This window comes from Cygnus olor, chromosome 1, assembly GCF_009769625.2.
Source record: "Cygnus olor isolate bCygOlo1 chromosome 1, bCygOlo1.pri.v2, whole genome shotgun sequence".
Lineage (NCBI taxonomy): Eukaryota > Metazoa > Chordata > Aves > Anseriformes > Anatidae > Cygnus > Cygnus olor.
The window spans coordinates 58,427,655-58,448,143 of record NC_049169.1 but is presented as its reverse complement, the minus strand read 5'-3'; the positions used below and the strand labels follow the sequence as shown (position 1 = coordinate 58,448,143).

The 20,489-nt window shown below is 36.2% G+C and overlaps 1 protein-coding gene across 5 annotated transcripts in view; it reads left to right on the top strand.

Annotated features, from left to right (window-relative positions):
* Positions 1–20,489, top strand: part of WASHC4 (WASH complex subunit 4) — a 43,077-nt gene that overhangs the window by 18,613 nt on the left and 3,975 nt on the right. For all 5 annotated transcript variants that reach the window (XM_040560112.1, XM_040560091.1, XM_040560101.1 and 2 more), the window contains exons 15-32: positions 1,164–1,289; positions 1,855–1,962; positions 3,806–3,952; positions 4,089–4,168; positions 5,267–5,372; positions 6,148–6,264; positions 6,867–7,035; positions 7,175–7,329; positions 8,837–8,911; positions 9,749–9,853; positions 13,049–13,183; positions 13,986–14,094; positions 14,820–14,886; positions 15,633–15,719; positions 16,243–16,390; positions 17,993–18,089; positions 18,557–18,753; positions 19,748–19,847. In XM_040560112.1, coding sequence (XP_040416046.1) covers positions 1,164–1,289; positions 1,855–1,962; positions 3,806–3,952; positions 4,089–4,168; positions 5,267–5,372; positions 6,148–6,264; positions 6,867–7,035; positions 7,175–7,329; positions 8,837–8,911; positions 9,749–9,853; positions 13,049–13,183; positions 13,986–14,094; positions 14,820–14,886; positions 15,633–15,719; positions 16,243–16,390; positions 17,993–18,089; positions 18,557–18,753; positions 19,748–19,847 — 2,128 coding nt within the window. The remainder of the gene's footprint in view (positions 1–1,163; positions 1,290–1,854; positions 1,963–3,805; positions 3,953–4,088; positions 4,169–5,266; positions 5,373–6,147; positions 6,265–6,866; positions 7,036–7,174; positions 7,330–8,836; positions 8,912–9,748; positions 9,854–13,048; positions 13,184–13,985; positions 14,095–14,819; positions 14,887–15,632; positions 15,720–16,242; positions 16,391–17,992; positions 18,090–18,556; positions 18,754–19,747; positions 19,848–20,489) is intronic.

Sequence of the window (20,489 nt, the reverse complement as noted above, 5' to 3'; positions counted from 1 at the left end):
TGTGTTAGTTTACAATCTGGGAAATCTTCTAAAACTAAAAATGTCCAGTTGATACTCTTTTGAGTAAATCTGTAAAAGGTGTTTTCCACAAGGCACGTGGGGGAAAACAAATCTGACTAAATATTCAGTGCTTAAAATTTTCTCTTAGGAAATCTAGAAGGCTTCATTTTCTCTGTAGTAAAGGTGTTATTTTTCCTTTTGAGTCAGTTAGGAGGTATATAAATTGGACTGAAACAGTGTGTAATTTGGCTTTATTTAGCACAATACATATCTCCAGTAAAAGGTTTTGTGTTGTTTCATTGTGCTTTGCCTATTGATGGTACTTTGCAAGAATCTTACTATGTACTGAGGCAGCTGGTTTTCTTTTTGGCCTACTAACAGCATGTAGTCTTGATGTAAGATGTGTCGTATTTTTTGCTAGTTTTGTTATGCATCTGTCTGCCTGACAGAAATCTGATATGAATAGGCACGTGATAGAAGCATGATCCTGGATCTTCCATATCTAAAGACACACATGTACTAGGATGTGTCTCTTTTATATTGGAATGATTTGCAATCGACTTGTAAGTTTGCCCCTTAGCAAATTGAGTTTCCTAGACCACTTGCCTTTTCCTAGTCTTTTTTTTTGTTGTTACAACTTTTCCTTTGAAGTAAGTTGATTATCATTTTTGTCTTCCTGCACATGGTCAACAGTGATTTTTAAGCTTGGCAAACTTTGAAAAAGCTTGTTGTAGGAATGATGTGTTTTTTTATTGTGGGATGGACAGTTCTATTTAGAAAGTGTATAGAACTGTGTAAATACTGCTGGTGTATTTATTCTATGAAAGTTTTAGTTTTTGTGATAGTTAGACCTTTCAGGCAATTAATTAATTCACTGACCTATGTTTAATTTGAATGACTCTAGGAGAGGTTAATGACCAGGTGATTTATTGACTCCTGGGAAGGTTTGTAATGTATACCTGATTTAAAAAAAAAAAAAAAAAAAAAAAAAAAAAAGGTCTCATTCAGGTTTGAGATCCCAGGCTTGTTGCTTAGATGGAGTGATTCTCTCTCTATTAGAGGCAAAAGTTAGTTATCTGGCATGTATGAAGGAAAACAGAGAGGACTTATTTGGTATATTGTAAAAATATTTGTTTCATTTTCCGCTCTTACTTTATTTTTAGGGTTTTCTTTATGCATACAGTCTTAGCACCATCATTAAAACTACAATGAATCTCTACATGTCAATGCAAAAGCCTATGACCAAAACCTCAGTGAAAGCTCTTTGCAGGCTTGTGGAACTTCTGAAGGTAGGTCACAGAATGAAAACTGTTGATTTCATGTAGGTTGTCACAGAGAACTTGGATCAAATATCACAACTTATTTTAAAAACAGGGAAAAAAAGGGTGGGGTGGGGATGTTTGTGGAAATGGTGGAGTGGAGAACCTGAAAGAGGAAGTGCTTTTGTGTGGCTTCTTGTTCAAGACTGGTTTTGAATAGAGAACAGAAGGTTTGGGAGACAGAACTGATTTATGTAACTTCTAACCAGTTTCCTTAGTTGGTGTATTCTGTTTCTTCTTTTTCTAAAAAGGAAATACACTGTTTTGGGATTCCTTTCTAAAATTACGTTGAACGGAATTGGATTATTTATAATAATAAAAAAGAAAGTGCTAAACAAACCCACAAAACTTCTTCGCACTCTTGAATGGTTTGATTTTCTCAATTTCTGTGACAGTTAATGGCAACTGACAGTATACTGGAAGTGTAAAGGGTCTTGTATTTGCAATGTGGATGAGTTAGCTGGGATAAATGTAAATTCTGGAGGCAACAGTTCTGGTAACTACATCAACTATTGTGTTTTGGCATTGACTTAAGGCAATAGAACACATGTTTTACCGAAGAAGTATGGTTGTGGCAGATTCTGTGACACACATTGCTCAGCATCTGCAGTACCAGGCTCTTCACTCTATTTCTGTAGCCAAGGTATGTAACTCAAATTCTAATAGTTGTTATTATCTAAGTGTTTTTTATTGAAATCTTAATTTCAAATTAAAGTATTTTTCTTGGTTTGGCAAAACTGATAGGTATCTAAACTTTCCAGTAAGTCATAGGTTTGCCTTAAACTTTACAGCACAGACGATGGCTATCTATTTTTCGATCGAGTAGGGGTCCTCTCTTCCTCTCAGCTGCTGCATCTCTTGTTGCATCCCTGTTTGTGTTCTTTTCCATTTTTATTTCTAGTGATTTTCAGCCTGACCTCTTTTCTGAATCACATTCTAAAAGCAATCTGTTTTAAGTCCAAGCAAGCAGGACGTTATGTATTGAAATCTTTTTGTTCACTTGACAAAATAGCAGTAGTTAATATATGGTGGCTTACAGGGCTCTAATGTGAGCATAAATTCACTGTTTCTCTCAGTGAGATGAAACTGCTTATGGTTGTGACATACCATAATAAGTACATATTTTCTTTACAGAAAAATATAATTAGTTTAATACACATTTTGCTTATCAGCTCTTGTATTTCTGAATTTATGATAAAAGGAAAATGAGTTTTTATTATACCTGTTCTGATGTATTGCTGATTTTGTTCTTTCGTTGTCTTCAGTAGCCAAATTACAAAGGAGGTATGCCATTGATATCAGTGCAGTTATAAAACTTTCTTTTTGTTTTGATTATGTTCATTCAGAGAGTACAGTTTAAACAGTAGATTTCTTTAGTTGGGAAACTTGGTTGATATGTTTGAAATTTGGCTATAATCTCCATTTGTCTGGCAGTTCCACATTTTCTGGTGTAAGCCAAAAAATAAAATTTTACTTCAAAAAAGCTGATATGTATCAGGAGTAACATCAACTAAAGAAGTTCAAAACTTCAAAGTTGCTAAGAAAAACTGCATGTCTTCAAAGAAACGGTTCATGTGTACAGATAACTTCATAACCTTTTCAAATTATATATGTAATTGCATTACAAATTTATTTTAAATGCATAGAAATATGCTGATACTTGTGAGTGGATATCAAAGGGAACAGATTTGTGAACAGATCTCGATATTTTGACTACTTTCCTTCTCAGAAAATATGTAACGGGCAAATGCTGGTAAATAGAAGAGATCATAAGTACACATCTTTTTTTACCTGCTGTACTTAGAAATGTGTTTAGCAGATGACAAAGTCGAGTAAAGGTCTAAGGCATATACTTTGCATAGCTTTAGCATTGGGGTAGGAGTTTCACATTGAGCACACTTGCTTAAAGTTGGAATAGTATTTAACTCTCATGAAACTGTGCCTCTTCTGAATAATGCTGCTACTCATGAATAAATCTGAGAGATCAACTTAGCCAGAAGACTTGGCTCCCTGCATTTGTTAACGTGAATTTTTTGGTATGTAGTTTCTCTGATAAACTAGAACTTGTATAAAATCAGAAGTTATCGTTATTACCATGTTTATACATCTTCTGGCTCTTTTCCATAAATTGTATTTTTTTTATTTTTACTAACAATAGGAAGCTACTACTTGTAAGTAAATGAATTAAACCTCAAGTGTATCTTAGAACAGAAATTGGCATGCAGTTTACGCAGTGTTTCTATAGTAATATGACCAGACCCATGTTCATGCTGAACTGCGCATATTCCAAGCTTGTAGATAGATAATACCACTGAATTGACAGAAGAAGTTAATCTGGATTCAGTTAGCTTTGTTCACTAAATCTAATTTGTTTTCAGAAATACTCAATTTATGACAGATCTATAAACTTTGAGAATAACAGGTAAGATGTAACTTTTGGGCTTAGATAACTTTTCTCTGAATTTCTGTGTCTTTCTGTCATCAAGAAAAGAGTCATTTCTGATAAAAAGTACAGTGAGCAGCGCCTGGATGTCCTTTCTGCTTTGGTGTTGGCTGAGAACACCCTCAATGGGCCGAGTACAAAACAGAGGCGACTAATTGTTTCCCTTGCACTGAGTGTGGGAACACAGATGGTAAGTGCCATAATTATTCCAGACCTTCACTTATTTAGAATCATAGAAACATTTAGGTTGGAAAAGACCTTCAACTGTAGTATCTTATTAAAAAAAATACGTATATATAAGGTTGTCATCTTTTTCTTCTAAACAGAAAACTTTTAAAGATGAAGAACTCCTTCCCCTTCAATTAGTTCTGAAGAAATTAGACTTGATCAGTGAACTTACAGAGCGGTAAGCAGTGGCACGTGATATATATTGGAGACGGTGTAGTGTCATGGGGGGAGCTGGGTCTTCTTTGTGCAAATTGCAAAATCTAGTAGCTGCATGCTGGTTGTGATTTTTGTATGTATTGTAGACCAGGAATGGACAAAAAGAATTCCAGAGCTAAACCTGAAGCTTGGTAGTCTTTGGGTAGGAAGTGCAAGTCGAGTTAGGTAATATACTTTGACCACTTTGAAATTCTGTCACTTCCTGAGACATGTAGATGGCTAGGCTTTATGTTAAGCTAAAGTCCTCCATTAACCCAAGCTCTGATCAGCTGATCATCAGAGTTGTTCATAAATGTTAGTGTAAGTGTACGTATGTGTAGAGTCTAGTAGCTTTTGAAACTACTAGCCCTTTGGCCATAAGGCAAACTGAAGCAGTCGGTTCTCAAATATGAATTTGCTATGGCTATTTTTGGCATTTTGTCACTTCCATTATGATTAGTTAGAAGGTTATATCAGTCCTTAGAGGAGATCAGGCTGTTAGTTCATGTGTGGCACCATGTTTTTTTCCACTGTGAGTGTAGTTTTAGGGGGCACTCAAGTAACATAATGTTAGGCATCTGAAAGCCAGGTGAATATCTGTTACATGCATATTTTATGGAGAACAACCAACATCACCAGTGGATGACTTGTGGGAAAAATTACTGAGATAAGTATTGCACACAAGTTCTGTAAAGAAGAGCCTGTTTCTCCTTTTTTGGCTACAGAAGAAGCTTAGAATATGTGTTTGACTTCTAGGCTATTCATTGCATGCAATAAGAAAATAATTAGTTAGGATTTTGCTGTAGAGTAACAATTTATTTTTATTTTTTTAAAGGCTGACTAAACGTTGTTTCTAAACCAGGGGTGCTTTGTTTCTAAATAGCCTAGTGGAAAACTGAAGTGCTGAATACCTTTATTCAAGAACTTTGCTTTGAAGTACGTTGCATCTGGAACATTAATATAAACATGTAAAACTTAGGCTTGAAGAGCAGTTGTCTTTAAACACACTAAAATATGTATCACTGTGTTAGAACTGGAAGAAGCCATTCTTCTTTGTCTAATTAGTAATCTTGTATTCTAGAGTTCGAGCACAATGTGACTGTTGTTTCTTGTACTGGCATCGAGCAGTCTTTCCAATCTATTTAGATGATGTGTATGAAAATGCAGTTGATTCTGCTAGACTGCATGTAAGTAATAATGTTAATAGTGGGAGGATTCACAGGAGGAAAGGGAAAAGATTAGTGTGCAAATTTTAGGGGGAAAAATAGAGCCTCAAAAAAATCCCAGATGAATTACTTCTGATGCAGAAATTTCTTCTCAGTCTGGAGGATATAAAAACAATTTTTGTTCCAAGTCTAAAGAAAGTATTTCTGTTAGACTGCTGTAAAAATCTCTCTTACTGTCTGCCTCCTTGTTCATCTGTTCTTCGTTCATTTTAATTTGAAATTAACACTTTTTGCAAGACTTGAACAGTTTAAGTCTTTGTTCGCAGTTGTGGTTAATTTATTTCTAAAGCATTTAACACCATGTTCAGTGATGCTGTGTGGGATAGTTGCTCTGTAGCTTCTTCCACCCCACATCTCCTGTTCCCTATTTGCAAGGGAACAAATTTGCTGTAGCAGTGAATCATGCTTTATCATACTAATCCTGATAAAATCAATTATCTGATCCAGTATGGTGCACGCCATAGTCAATTACACTATGATTAGAGTACAGATCATTTAAGATGAAATGGCTAATAATTATGGCCTTCCAGTGAATGGATCAGTAGCAGCTAAGTACTTCAGATAAGCATGTTAAGGCCAGGAAGCTTTAGTAGTAAATGAAGTCTGATTTTGATGAAAGTGGGAAGACTAGTGGTTTTAATTTGTTTGTTAGCTTTGAACCCAAACTATTTGAGATGTTGGTATGTCTGTCAATCTGTTGGTTAAGCATAAAAGCTTTTTTTTTTTTTTTCTCCAGTATATGTTCAGTGCACTGAGGGACTGTGTACCTGCTATGATGCATGCAAGGCACTTGGAATCTTATGAGGTGCTTCTGGAATGCTATGATAAAGAAATCATGGAAGTGCTCAATGAGGTAATTTATTTCAAATGGAAAAGAAAGGCAATGCTATGGAGAATGTTTTAGGCCAGTATCTACTGTAGCAGACCTGACATGATGTATAAAAATAGCTTAGCAACCTTGAGGTGGTGTGAAGTATTTCAATAAATAAGAAAATTATCACTTACTATCTTGAATATTTAGGATGTTATCCATGGTATCAGTGTTGGCTAGGAACATAGTACGGCATACAGAAGTGCATTTTGTCAAATCAGCTTCTTTTAGTGTATATGCATGGCTTTTAGTAGCAGAGGCTCTGTAAATGTCGATGGCCTCTTTTGTGACTTACTATCTGGAATTATAAGTAATGTTTGGCAGAGAGAAAAATGTGAATTCGGATTTCCCAAGTCTTAGGTTTTAACCTTTGAACAACTCTTTTTGACTAGTTCAAAAACAAATATTACATATTTTGTGGAGAGTTGCTGAACGAGGTCTTATCTAGGTAGATAGCCCTAAATCGTTCTTCTTGAGATGAGAAGAAAGCTTAAAGAACATATTTTCAAATAGATGTTAGTTCTGTTAACAGAGCTCTGTAAGTAGGCACTGAATATGATTTTATTTTTAATCTCTCTGAATAGCATTTGCTGGACAAATTATGTAAAGAGATAGAAAAGGACCTGCGGTTGTCAGTTCATACGCACCTAAAACTGGATGACAGAAATCCCTTCAGAGTTGGTATGAAGGATCTAGCTCACTTCTTCTTTCTCAACCCGATACGTTTTTTCAATCGATTCATTGACATAAAAGGTGAGTTCTTATGCACTTTCTTTATCCCATTACTTTCATCTGTCTTATACTTTGGAAAGAAGTAAAATGATATAGTAAAGCACACTTCCCTAACTAAACTGGAATGATTATTTTAGTTCATCCTTTTATGTGTTTACAGCTTATGTAACTCACTATTTGGACAAGACCTTCTACAACTTAACAACTGTGGCTTTACATGACTGGGCTACCTATAGTGAGATGAGAAACCTAGCAACTCAGCGCTATGGTTTAAGTATGACTGAAGCACATCTTCCCAGTCAGACTCTGGAACAGGTACAGTATCCACTGGATGAGAATCACTTGTTCCATTATGCTGTCGTATTTGCTAGCTATTCAAAGGACTGAGACAATGGAATTAATGTCCCTGAGAACAGAGAAGAGTTTGGGGAAAAAATGGCCTTTAATTTCTGGATGGCTTCTGAAACAGGGTCTGTCTTTGGAGATGCTTAACACTGCTGCCAGTTAAGTTCATGTTGGTCTAAAGGTTATCATTTATTTTTAACATCATACTTATTAAAATTAAGTCAGATGTACAGAGTCAGAACACTTTCTTAAAATTCCAATATCAACACTTTGACAAATAATACATCTACAATATGACAATCGTTAAGTGTAGAAAGATCCCTGACTTGCGGGTCTCTTCCCTGTTTTTATTGCTTGCTTCTCAACAAGTTCTTGTTAGTGATGATCAAGTGAAACTGTTTCATAAGGTGGCTATCAAGGACTTCAGGAGCTCCCTGCTTAGTTTAATAGTAGCATGACTCAGAGAAACTTTGAACTAAGGTTACATACACAGTAAAGTTACAGTTTCATCAAGTTAATGGTAAAGGCATTTATTGTTTATAGGGTGGATGTAAAATATATGCAACTCATGTTTCTGAAGACTTTCCTTCCAGACCTTTAGTATCTTGGATGTTTTAGACTGTTAGCTTCATCATTTGGGTTAGCACACTGGTGAAAGCTCTTAGAGATACAGCCTCTTTTTCTAATGTTCATGATGGCTGTTCCTTCCGAAGTTGGAAGACAGCATTGAACTAAGAACTCCAGCTACTTCTTGGTACAAAAGCGCTGTGGATTATAGTTTCTGTTTCTGGGTTTGGCTTTCTAGCACCAATAATGTTTGGCCATTACGTTGTTGTAAAGACTTACATCATTTGACAACATTGGTTTCCTAGCATTCATTCTGGTATAAGCTTCAAAACAAAAATGCACATGCACACACGTGTGCACCCTACCCCCCACAAAGTCCTGGTACAATCTTTGGAAGTAAAGTGTATAGATTAAACAGGATCCTCTCTGTGCACAGTGATACTAAAGGGGCTTGTTCACGGGATTATCAAGCAAAACAAATTTCAAACTGATATTGTAAATAAAAAATTCAGTCTTCTAGACATATTGGGCAAAGTGACATCAAAAAGTAGCTAGCTGCTTAAGTCTCAATAGAAATCTGTGTGTCTATAGAAGCCTCAACAGTTGTCGTCTTAAATCTGAGGATGCATCAATTTATCTGTTTTTTAAATTTGGGTTTGTGGAATAGACCTGTGGATTCCTTGCTTTCAAGGGAAGTTGGAAGCAAAAACAGGCAGAAGTGTAAATGTAAAATGTGAGCTGAACTCACGTTTAAAAATTGTGGAGAGAGTCTTCATTTTGAAAAGGGAAAACATTGTTTCCTAAAATGCTTTGAAGTAACAGAAATATTTTCATGTCTTAGTGGTTAGGCATGTCAGTGGTTCCTGAGAATTATGACGATAAAAATTCTCAATATAAAATGTTGTTTCAGGGTCTGGATGTTTTGGAAATCATGAGAAATATTCATGTGTTTGTATCTCGCTACCTTTACAATCTGAATAATCAGGTAAGATATATTCTGTACTTTTTTTATGGATTGGTCCAGTCTGAAGGGAAGTGCAGATTATACATACAAGATAGTAATCCAAGCTGAACAAACGCAGTGACAAACTGTCAAGTAGCTACTGCTGCTCTAGAAGATCTTTGGGGATACTGTAGATACGTCTTGGAAAATGTTCTGTAAGCATATTTTGAGTATTGTGTGCCAGTAGGATTGCTTAAACTCAAAAATTCCAGTGAAGCTAGGAGAAAGCAGCAGAGATGATTGGTTGGTATATAAGGATGTGTTATATCATTTTTTTCAAGCTGAAAAATCATTTATTTTTTTGATTTTTGATATTTTTTATATTTGAAAAAAAGGATGGGTTATTGGAGTTCTGAAACAGTGAATGATATGGAAAATATGTACAAGGAGTGACTGTTTGTGGTTTCTCTCAATGCAAGAATGAGGGCCCCTTTTTAAAAATTATCAACTTTCTGACAGAAAAGTACTTTGTCTTATATCACATAATTTGATAGTGAAACTCATTGCCGTGATATACAATAGGGCCAAAAGTACAAACAGTGCTAGAATAGTTTAGACTAATCATTGGAGGATAGCCTCAATAAATATGACAATTCAGGTGAAGCATCTGCCTTGGAGTTATTGAACCACAACATTCCAGAAACTGATGGAGCATAGTAGATAAAGTTCTTTGTATGCATGCTTTATTTTCTTTTTTACTTTCCCTAATCACCACCTATTAGCTAGTTCTCAGAAACAGAGTGTGGACTACCTAGATTGGTAATTTATCACAGAGTTAATTTTGGGTAAATAACATTTTTTCCTCTCTGCCTATTCCAGATCTTCATTGAAAGAACTAGTAATAACAAACACTTGAACACTATCAATATTCGACACATTGCTAATTCAATTCGAACTCATGGAACAGGAATCATGAACACAACAGTGAGTGCATTTTGCATATTTGTTGGATTATTCTTTTCCTGAATTCCCCTTCTTAATAGCACACACAAGTGTACTGCTTAAGGGCATGAGTAGTGCTCCAAGCTCCTGCATCTCCCAGTGGCTTATTTGGTTGTGCAGTTCTAGTAATGTGAAAATAATGGTTTTCGTGTATTAATAAGACAAATCAGTTCTTGGACAATACAAATCCCTATTGTAAAATCTCTTGGGAGTTATGTCACTTCTGGTTGTTACATTGCAAATGTTACATTACATTTTGTTGTTACAACAGAAGTTGATGAAGAGATCTGTAAACACATCTAATGAGATACTGATGTTCTGGTGGGATTGTGACCTTCAATAAACATGAAAATAAACTAATAAACTAACAGAATATTTTGATTCCTAAGTTGCTGCTTATTGATACTTAATAGGCAGATAGTCTTACTGTACTTAAAACAGATCTAGTAGGCATGAAATGTTAATTTTAAGTTGATCTTGTAATCATTAAGCTTAAACATCAGCTTTTGAGTGTTTGAAGTAAAGCTGCAGATCTATAATTTGCTAGATATCTGTAGTGTAGATGGTCACTTTAACTGGTAGAAGGCATTCACCTCTTTAGGTGTTAAATGAGGGGACTTCCCACAGCTTGCTTACTACAGCAGGAGTTTATCATTGTGGTCTTCTTCAGATTTGGATACAGTGCCAAAGTTCAGTTTAGTTTCTTTTCAGGTTGGTGATTTCAAATCTTCTGCTCAACTTCTTTCTACCTCTTTGCTGCTTTATTTTTCTCACTCTTCTGGCTCCATTAAAAAAAAAAAAAAAAAAAAAAAAGGGTGGGGGGAGGACTTGCTGAATATTCAACTCACTCTCAAGTAATTTTAAAAATGGAAATAATAGAATCATAAAATGGTTTGTATTAGAAGATACCATTAAAAATAATCTAGTCCAGTTTGCCCCTGCCATGGATGTGGACATCTTTCACTAGATCAGACTGTTCATAGCCCATCCAACCTGACCTTGAACACTTCCAGAGATGGGGTATCCACAATTTCTCCAGACAACCTGTTCCAGTGTCTCACCAGACTCACTGTTCTGATACCCAATGTAAATCTACCCTCTTTCAATTTAAAACCACTCTGATCAAAAAAAAAAAAGTCTTTCTCCATCTTTCTTAAAAGCTCTCTTTATATGTTGAAAGGTCACAATAAGGTCTTTTCAGAGCCTTTTCCTTTCAGGCTGAGGGAGCTGTGCACTTCCTTCTTACACTTCAGTTTGACCTTACTTAGCTATGCTGGTCTCTGGCCTATCTTGCCTGATAGGAATTCCCTGACGGGAATTCCACATGGGAATTGAGAGCTCTTGTGCTCTAAGAAAAATGTCTTTAAACATCTGCCAGCTCTATTCTGCTCCTCTATCCCTGAGGGCAGTTTCCCAGTGGATCCCATCCACTAATTCCTTGAACTGAAAGTTTGTATTCCTAAAATTCAGGGTCTTGACTTTACTCTTTGCTTGGCCTGTATCCCTCTGGATCCTAAATTCCACCAGGGCATGATCACTGCAAGCCCAGCCTGCAGCAATTCTTGACCTTTCTAATTAGCTCATTTGTGTTGGTAAGCAGTGGGTCCAGAGATGCTTTTCTTCTGGTTAGGCTATCTTATCAACTGGATTAAGAAACTATCCTGGACATGCTCCAAGAGTCTCAGGGACTGCTTACAGCTTGCTGTGCTGCTTTTCCAGCAGTTGTCAAGATGATTTTAGTCCTCTAAAAGGATCAGAGCCTGCGAATGTGGTGCTTCCTGTAGTCGAAGAAAGAAAGCTTTATCAACATCGTCCCAGTGACTGGGTGGCCTGTAGTGAACACCACCCGTGAGGTTTCCTTTGGCTTGGCCTCTAATTTTCACCTACAAGTTCTTTACCTGTTCATCACTGTTTCTCAGACAGCTCTCTGCAATCTTTTTTTTTTTTTTGTTCGTTTGATTTTTGTTACATAGAAGACGATCCCTCTGCCTCTCCTTCCTTGCCTGTCCCTTCTGAACAGTTTATAGCCGTGGATTGCAGCGCTTCAATTGTCTGATTTGTCCCACCAAGTTTCAGTGATAACAATTAGATCATAGCTTTTTAACTGCTCTGACTTCCAACTCCCCTCATTTGTTACCCACGCTGTGTGCATTGATATAGATGCACTTCAGTCAGGCTGTTTACCATATTGCCTTTTTAGAGGAACGAGCCTGAATTGCTCTGAGACATTTCACGGGTGTTTCCCGTTTGTTCCTAGTACATCAGCAGCCCCTGGATCTTCTCTGTTACTCAAAACTCCATCTCCTCCTCCTCCTCAGCTCAGTTTAAAGCTCTCTCAGAAGTTGGGCCAGCTTGTTGGCAAGAAAACTCTTCTTGCTCCTCATGGACAGGTGAATCCCATCAGCTCTCAACAGACATGGTTTCTCAAAGGTAGATCCATGATCACTGAAGCCAAATCCTTGAGCATGGCACCAGCTACACAAGTGATGAGGAGAATAAGGTTTTCATGCTTCCTTTTACTATGAGAAATAACTTTCCTTGCACTATTCTTCTGAGAATGATTTTGTTAGTGGAATAGTTAATCACGGGGGTTCTGGTTACTCAGAAAGTTGTCTCATTATTTGCTTTATTTCCAAGTGATGTGGATTTTGCTGCAGCAAGCTTTTTATGCAAACAGGAGAAGTAAATGAGATACGTAGGGTCGAAGTGTACTTCTGTCTTATAAGAGAGTATTTTAGAAAATTTTGGGAAAGTGAAAAGGTATGTTGGGACATTATGCAGATTCCATTACTTGAAGAATGAGGAAGTTGAGCATGTCTGATGCCCTTTTCAACTCAAAATACTTGTATTGTTTCAAAAGGACAGTTACAGGATATTCCAGACGCAAAATAATGGCTGTGTGGGGCAGGTCATCGAATTGAAATAGCTAATCTGTTCCTTGATCCCTCTGGCCTTCCTGGAAGACAGTAGGTCTTCCTGGAGAAGGTTTTTTCTTTATTCTTTAAAGCAGTGAAATAGATAAGTTGAGAATGACAAAACGAAATAAACTGAGAAATAGATTCCTTTTTTCAAAGTTACATTATTATAAATACAAGTTGTATTGGAAGCTACAGAACAGGGGTCAGTAGAGGTGTATGTTACTCTGCCAACTTTCTTGATTTTACTTTTTTTTTCTAGGTCAACTTCACTTACCAGTTTTTGAGGAAAAAATTTTATATTTTTAGCCAGTTCATGTATGATGAACATATCAAATCCAGACTTATCAAGGACATCAGATTCTTCAGGGAAGTCAAGGATCAAAATGATCACAAGGTATAGTAATTTTTGAAGGATTGAGAGTAACCTGTCTGAAAGAAGCACTTCTTTCACATGACTAAAGGCGGACTGAACTCTGCATAACACGTCACAACTTTTCTATTATTTAAACATATAATTCCAGGCAAACTGAAAGCTTTTGTCCTAGCACAGTAGAACGCTTTGAATTTCCGTACTCAGGATGGCTTGGCTTCGTTCTGTTTCCTCCGTGAATATTTTCTTTGATGTTATGGAGTCGGTTAAAATTATTCTGTCAGTGACCTGAAAACAATAATTTGCTGCATTTGTGATCCATTAGAGGCTCTAAACTTCAGGTTCAAATCATGCTTAACAGTTGCTGTCAGTTTTGAATAATAAGATTTTACAGATAGAATCCAAAATGATATGGACATATGACGTTTATTCAAGTCAGTCAGGTTTTGAGGACTAGGGTCTGATTTCCTATGCTGGAAAACTGGTTTCTCAAAAATGTAACATGCAATGTATTTCAGTAAAATATGCTATCAGCTTCTTTGCATGTCAAGTGTTTTTTTTCTTGTAGGAATACTTTCTCGTTCACTGTAACATTTCTATTTCATTTTTCAGTTTGCAGAAGTGACTTGTCAAATGATTTATACAAACTAATAGAAACAGGCAGGTGTATAATTTTTAAAAAAATACTGAAGCTGTCACTGAGGTAGGGATACACTGCAAGTAGAATAGTATTGACATGATGAAAAAATAGACTTTTTAAGGTTAGGCAGTTTTTTTTTTTTTTTTTTTTTTTTTTTTTTACAAATTACTGTATTTTTTTTTGTAGTATCCATTTGAAAGAGCAGATAAATTCAACAGAGGCATCAGAAAACTTGGAATAACCCCAGATGGCCAGAGCTACCTTGACCAGTTCAGACAACTCATAAGTCAAATCGGTATGAAATGCTATCTAAGACAATCTTATAAACGTTAGTAAATGGAAGAAGTCTTCATAGTCTTGTAACTGAACTCTTAGCACAGGCTAAACCTAGTCAGATGGAAAGTGCTTCACTTATACCCCAGGGAAAATAAATACTCTTATCTAAAGGCACAGGACTGGGCCTTGCATGTCATAATCTAAAATGTATCTACAACTTGCATAGAACCCAGTTTCCTTTTAGGTTCTCCTTTTCCTTATGGAAGTGACTTTTATCCAGATTGCGTATATTTCCCAGTAAAATACTCTTCATATTTTTCAGGAAAAGGCTGTATATTTAGCTGAAATAACTTTGAGTAATGCATGAAATTATGATGGTATTTTTAGCCATTGATACTGTAGATGTGTAGGACTGATGTGAACTTAATGGAATTCAATGTGCCTGGAGGAAAGATTTTGTGCTATTTGGCCCTTAGGCTATCATGCAAGTGAGCTCAGTGTTGCTAGATGATGATCTTGTGTTTTACTCATCTAGACAGACTTTTTACATCAGTTTTCAATGTAATGTCTTTTATCTTTTTTTTTTTAAACTCTGCAAAGAAACTGCTTTAAAAGCTGAAATACCATACGGAAACTTTAATTCCTGTTTCAGAACTTGCAGGAATGCTGAAGTGTGTGCATATGTGTGTGTATATATATTTAAATAGTTATAAATTCCTTCTGTTTTTTCCCTTGTTTTTAAAGGCAATGCTATGGGTTATGTCCGAATGATAAGATCTGGTGGACTTCACTGCTGTAGCAGTGCAATTAGGTACTTCCACAAATACTTGATTTTTCTGTTTTCTCTTGTTCATTCCTTTGTTCCCTATTTGTGGTGATATTCCCTTGAAAAGGTGCTCACCCACCTGCCATAAATAATATATAATTTGATTAAATATTTAAGAAGTCCATTTTTATTCCTTCATTGAAGTAGAATTATCAAAAATATTGCCTGGATTCAGATCTGCTCAATGGTTGCCTTAAAACACCAAAAATCAAACAAATTATGGGCAAATACACTGCAAAAGAATTAATGGAATGTGTATGTAAGTCATTAGTTCATAATTAAGTAATTCCTAATGTTAATCACTTCAAGAAGGTCCATTAAAAGAAAAATAGGACTAATCTTGAAGAGCTTAAAATTGAAATTAACACTTCCTTGATAAGATCATCTATCTGTGTGTAAAGAAGTATATGTTTATACAAGGTCATTAAGATCTAGTGACTCTTATGTACCAACATAGTTGGTTTTCTTGCAAATGTTAATAAATTTATAGTTATCAAGGGCAAGTGCTAGAGAAAGGAGATGGTAGCCTGGTAAAAGAAGTATAAATAATTTTGTGTGTATTTAGAAGTGGATTTAACAGGACTCAGATGAGAATAGAATTGCAGATAAGATATAACTTCAAACAAGTAGTTTGAGCCCAGAAGACTAAATTAAATATACTATAAACTATGTTAGATACTTCACTGAATATAACCAGGTGAAGATAATCCTAACAAACAGTAAGTTTTCAGGTTTGTTCCTGATCTGGAAGACATAGTTAATTTTGAAGAGCTGGTGAAAGAAGAAGGACTCTCAGAAGAAACGCAGAAAGCAGCAAGGTACCCTAATATCCTGCTTTGAGGTCTGGGGCAGGGTTCGGATGAGAGAGTTGTAATTCTAAAACTGTAAATGCAACTGTTGGTTGCTTGTGTGTGTGCATGTGTTAAGTTAAAGTAATTTTATGCAAAAATGTGTTAAAAGCATAGAAAATATAAGCAGTTTTAAAAATGAATATAAAGTATCATTTTTACTAAGAAACTTGTTACTGAATCTGGTTTCTTGATAATGTATTTGTGGTTTAAAGGCTAACAAGTGTTTCTCACCACCTGTCCGACATCTTTTTTTAATATTCAGGGCCTCAGAGAAAAGGAACAAGTATTCTATAGAACACTTTTGAGAAAATTAAATCAAACTATATTATTCAAGGTGGCTGCAGAGGCAGGGTGTCATCTTGGACTCTTTGGTCAGAATATTGGGTTGTAGGTGTAGCCAAAGGGTGAAGGGAGCATTTTTACTTGGAGAGATGAGTAAGTAAAGAAACTTCTAGCAGAAAACAGGTAACACATTGCTTATCCTTTGCAGGCAGTTGGACTCTGTCCTTAGTGACCTCACACGTAACTTTGCAGAAGGAACGGAATACTTTAAAATGCTTGTGGATGTATTTGCTCCTGAATTCCGCAGCCCAAAGAATATGCATTTGCGGAACTTCTATATAATTGTTCCCCCACTGGTTAGTATATTTATTGTTTGTACCAGTACTTTAAAAAAAAATAAAAGCCAAAGTTTCTGTTTCAATATTTTGTTTATGGCTATTGATTAACATGTTATGCTTTCTTCCTTAATTATGAGTAGACCTGTGTTGAGAACTGTTTTGCTGGTAGTTGTCCAAAGCCTTGTTTTTCTTTTCAGTTCCATCTGAAGGCCTAAATGGTCTAAACAGATTAATTGCATGGTAGGTATAACATCCCATTTGGTGTGGTCTAACCCTAGCAGACAGCTCAGCACCACACAGCTGCTCCTTCACTCCCCCCACAGTGGGACTGGGGAGAGAATTGCAAAGGTAAAATTGCGAGAACACTTGGGTAGAGCATAAGACAGTTCAGTAGGTAGATCAAAAGCTGTGCACACAAGCAAAACCAAACAAGGAATCTGTTTGCTACTTTCCATCAGCAGGCAGGTGTTTCCTTCCAGGAAAGCAGGGCTCATCACTTGTGACAGTTTCTTGGGAAGGCAGACGCCATCACTCCAGATGTGTCCCTTTCCTCCTCCTTTCCCCTCAGCTTCAGTTGCTGAGCATGATGCCATGTGTTATGGAACATAACATTCCATGTATTTGGGCATTTGGGGTCAGCTGTTTTGGCTCTGGCCCTTCCCTGCTTCTCGTGCACCCTCAGCCTCCTCATTGGCAGGGCAGCATCAGAAGCTGAAAAGTCCTTGACTCTGTGCAGGCACTGCTCTGCAACAGTGAAAACAGTGGTGTGTTAGCAACATTAGTTCCATCCTAAATTGAAACCACCACCCTATACCAGCTACTATGAATAAAATTAACTGTCCGAGCCAAAACCAGAACACCATTTTAGAAGTTAATTTTGGAATGTCAGATAAATATATGCCACGAATTTAATAAAACTGAGAAGATGAGTATGTCATGGTGATAGAAGTGAAAGCCAGTAAAGGGCTAAGGCAAACACTTTGCACTTTTTGATTACAATTTGTGGAATTTTTTCTGATTAACACGGTTTCAAGAAAATGCCATCATTTGATGAAAATAAAATGCATTTCAGTGTAGTTAAATTGAAAATGTTTCATAGTTTTTTGAGAAGTTGTTAATGTACTCAGATATACATGTCTTAGAGTAGCTACTGCATACAGACAAATACCCATTACTTAGTGTTAGTACCTGGATCTGTTGTTCAATATTGTTGTAAGTGTAAGGCTGACTAAATCTTTTTATAAATTTCTAAGTAAAGTGAAATAATGCACTGTAGCTTTAAGACAGTGGTATTTTTAAGCTTTCCAGGAACCCTGGTTATTCTAATTATCCTTTATTTATGTACATGTTTACCTTTAATCAGCAACAGTCTGCTAAGTGATAGTCTCACAAGAACAGCAGATGTACCTTATGTTTTTACTTATGCAAATGTTTTCCAAAACGTAACTTTCTTCCTCAAAATTCTAGAAAAAGGACAAGCTTTTCCAAAAAAATGCCTCATGATGGGAGACACAGTTAGCATAGATAGTGGCAAAGAATTATATCTAACAGCATGTGAATATCTTGTGGGTTTTTTTTATGTCTGCTGATGACTCCAAGACAATTTTTTCACTCTTTCAGACCCTCAATTTTGTAGAGCATTCAATCAGTTGTAAGGAGAAGTTGAATAAGAAGAACAAAAGCGGAGCAGCTTTCACTGATGATGGCTTTGCCATGGGTAAGTTTCAGCTTGCTGACAAACATTTAGGTAAGCCAACATAATGGATATTTGCAAGAAACGTTTGTCTTTTATGTGTGTGTTCCCATAATAGAAATTTGGATTGTCTTGGCTCCAGCACAGTGGACTTGGGGTCTATTTTGTTCAGAATCTCTTAAGCATGGAATAATTGGTTATGGCAGCAGCCAGTTTTGTCGTATGTCAGTACTCCCTGGTTTCTTTCAAAGCCTGCAGGTCTCAGCAGATGAGAATTCATGCAAGTCTTTGGATAAGTTGTGAGGCTTTTAAAAATCGAAGCTTGTTCTTTATTACAATTCTTTTTTCTGTTAGATTTAAATGTAAGTTAATTGCAATTTAAATTCTAATTGCATGGAAATTATCAGTTTAAACTGATCCATTAATAACATTCACAAAATGTTTTTATAAATTGCATGTTGACTTGGCACATGGTTTGTTAATTACTATAGGTGTGGCTTACATTCTGAAGCTTTTGGATCAGTACCAGGAGTTTGATTCCCTGCACTGGTTCCAGTCTGTTAGAGAGAAGTATGTGAAGGAAATAAGAGCAGTAGCTAAGCAACAGAATGTGCAGTCCATTAATCAAGATGAAAAACTGCTGCAAACTATGAACCTTACTCACAAGCGACTGGAAGTTTGCTTACAGGTATAGCATGGGTCTAGTTCTGTTATGTGTTGAGTTCAGCACAGTTCAGGGAGCAGGTTTCTGAGGGAGATTATCAAGAACAACATAAAGCATTGTCTAGAGCAACAATGCTAAACAAACAAACAAAAAAAACACAAAAAAATAAAAACAGACTTGAGGTGTACTATCTGAAGGGATGTCAGAAGCATTTGTGATATTTGTGTGAGTCAGGAATCTGAGTTGTTTGATTGGAAGTCTTTGTCTACCAGACAAAAGTTGAATGCAACTGAAACCTAAATGTTTAAACAGGAGCTAACAACTTTTTTGTAAAATCTTAGTTATAAGAAATTTAACATAACACTGTGAACCCTCAGAGTTGCTTGGGTGTTAATTCGCTGAATTACTGAGTTTGACAGCATACCAGCTGTCAAACGGGAGAAAGATACACTTAAATTTTCAAGTGTAGTAGTTCAGGTTCTATCTGAGATATAAAAGCCTTTCTCTCTCATTTTGCTTTTCATTTGAAGGGGTTATGGGACAAATCTGCAGATGTTTGTTTATAAATAGTCGGTGATTACATTCTGTAAAAGCACAGCTGTTGCTAGAATAGAGAAAGCCCTGCATGACTGACACAAGCATGTATATCACTGAACCTTGTTCAGAAACTGATCTACCTCGCAGTCATCTAAATTATTGGGTTGCATAGTTTTCCATGTGCAAGTTGTTTCAAATTCTCACTGTGGCTGCAAACTTCATATCCAGCCCCAGTGGATTAGTCACAGGTTTATTGCATCGATGCTGCTTTGCTTAAATTACTCTTTAGAGATTCTGGCTGACTTATGCTTTTTGTAAAATGCATGTGGAAAGGGTATGAATTGAGGAAGATTTTCTACAGCACATAAGTGATGTATATACTGAAGTCTAGTTGCCTTTGATGCTTCTGAAGAATATTAATCTGTCTACAAAGTCTTTCTTGTGATACACTGACACTTCTCTTCTGTATCTTTTTACTTAGGAATTTGAACTCCTTTATTTTTCATTAAGTAGTGCAAGAATTTTTTTCAGAGCAGATAAAACTGCAGCAGAAGAAAACCAGGAAAAGAAAGAAAAGGAAGGTGAGTGAATACTATGTGTAGAACACTTAGGTTCCCAAGAGTGTCTTAGTGGGGAAAATGCTCTTTTCCTTTTTTCCATAGTTGCTTTCTTGCTATTGGGTTGAATCGGTATTACTGAGAAAATTTATGAGGTTCAGGATGATTAAGTAGTCAAGAACAGGAGTCCTTCTTTGGAAAAGTTAAATTTCAAGCTGGACTTCTGGAAACAAACAAGCAAAACCAGGGACAGGGAGAATGCATACTTGCAGTAATATTAAACTCAGTAACTTTAGCATCATATTTACCCTCTCCATTACTAATGTTGTTAACAGTTTTTTCTGTACAACCTTTGATGCGAAATTGGTGTTTTTCAACTGCTGTTTAGTAGCTGCTTTTCAACTCACATAGGCAGATAATGCAGATATACGTGACTTTCACATGTGTAATATTTATGATATGTTTTGGTCTACCATTGAATTACATTCAAAGGGCAAGATCTCCACTTGTGATATATACTCTCTTGACTTAGGTAACATGGAAATTTTGCATTTTACATTCATGCTTATATAGTCTCCCTCAAGAATTATGGGAAATTCTCTTGGGTTTGGAAAAATTCTTAAAGAAATGAGAAAGCTCCCAAGGATTACGATGTAGATGTTCTGT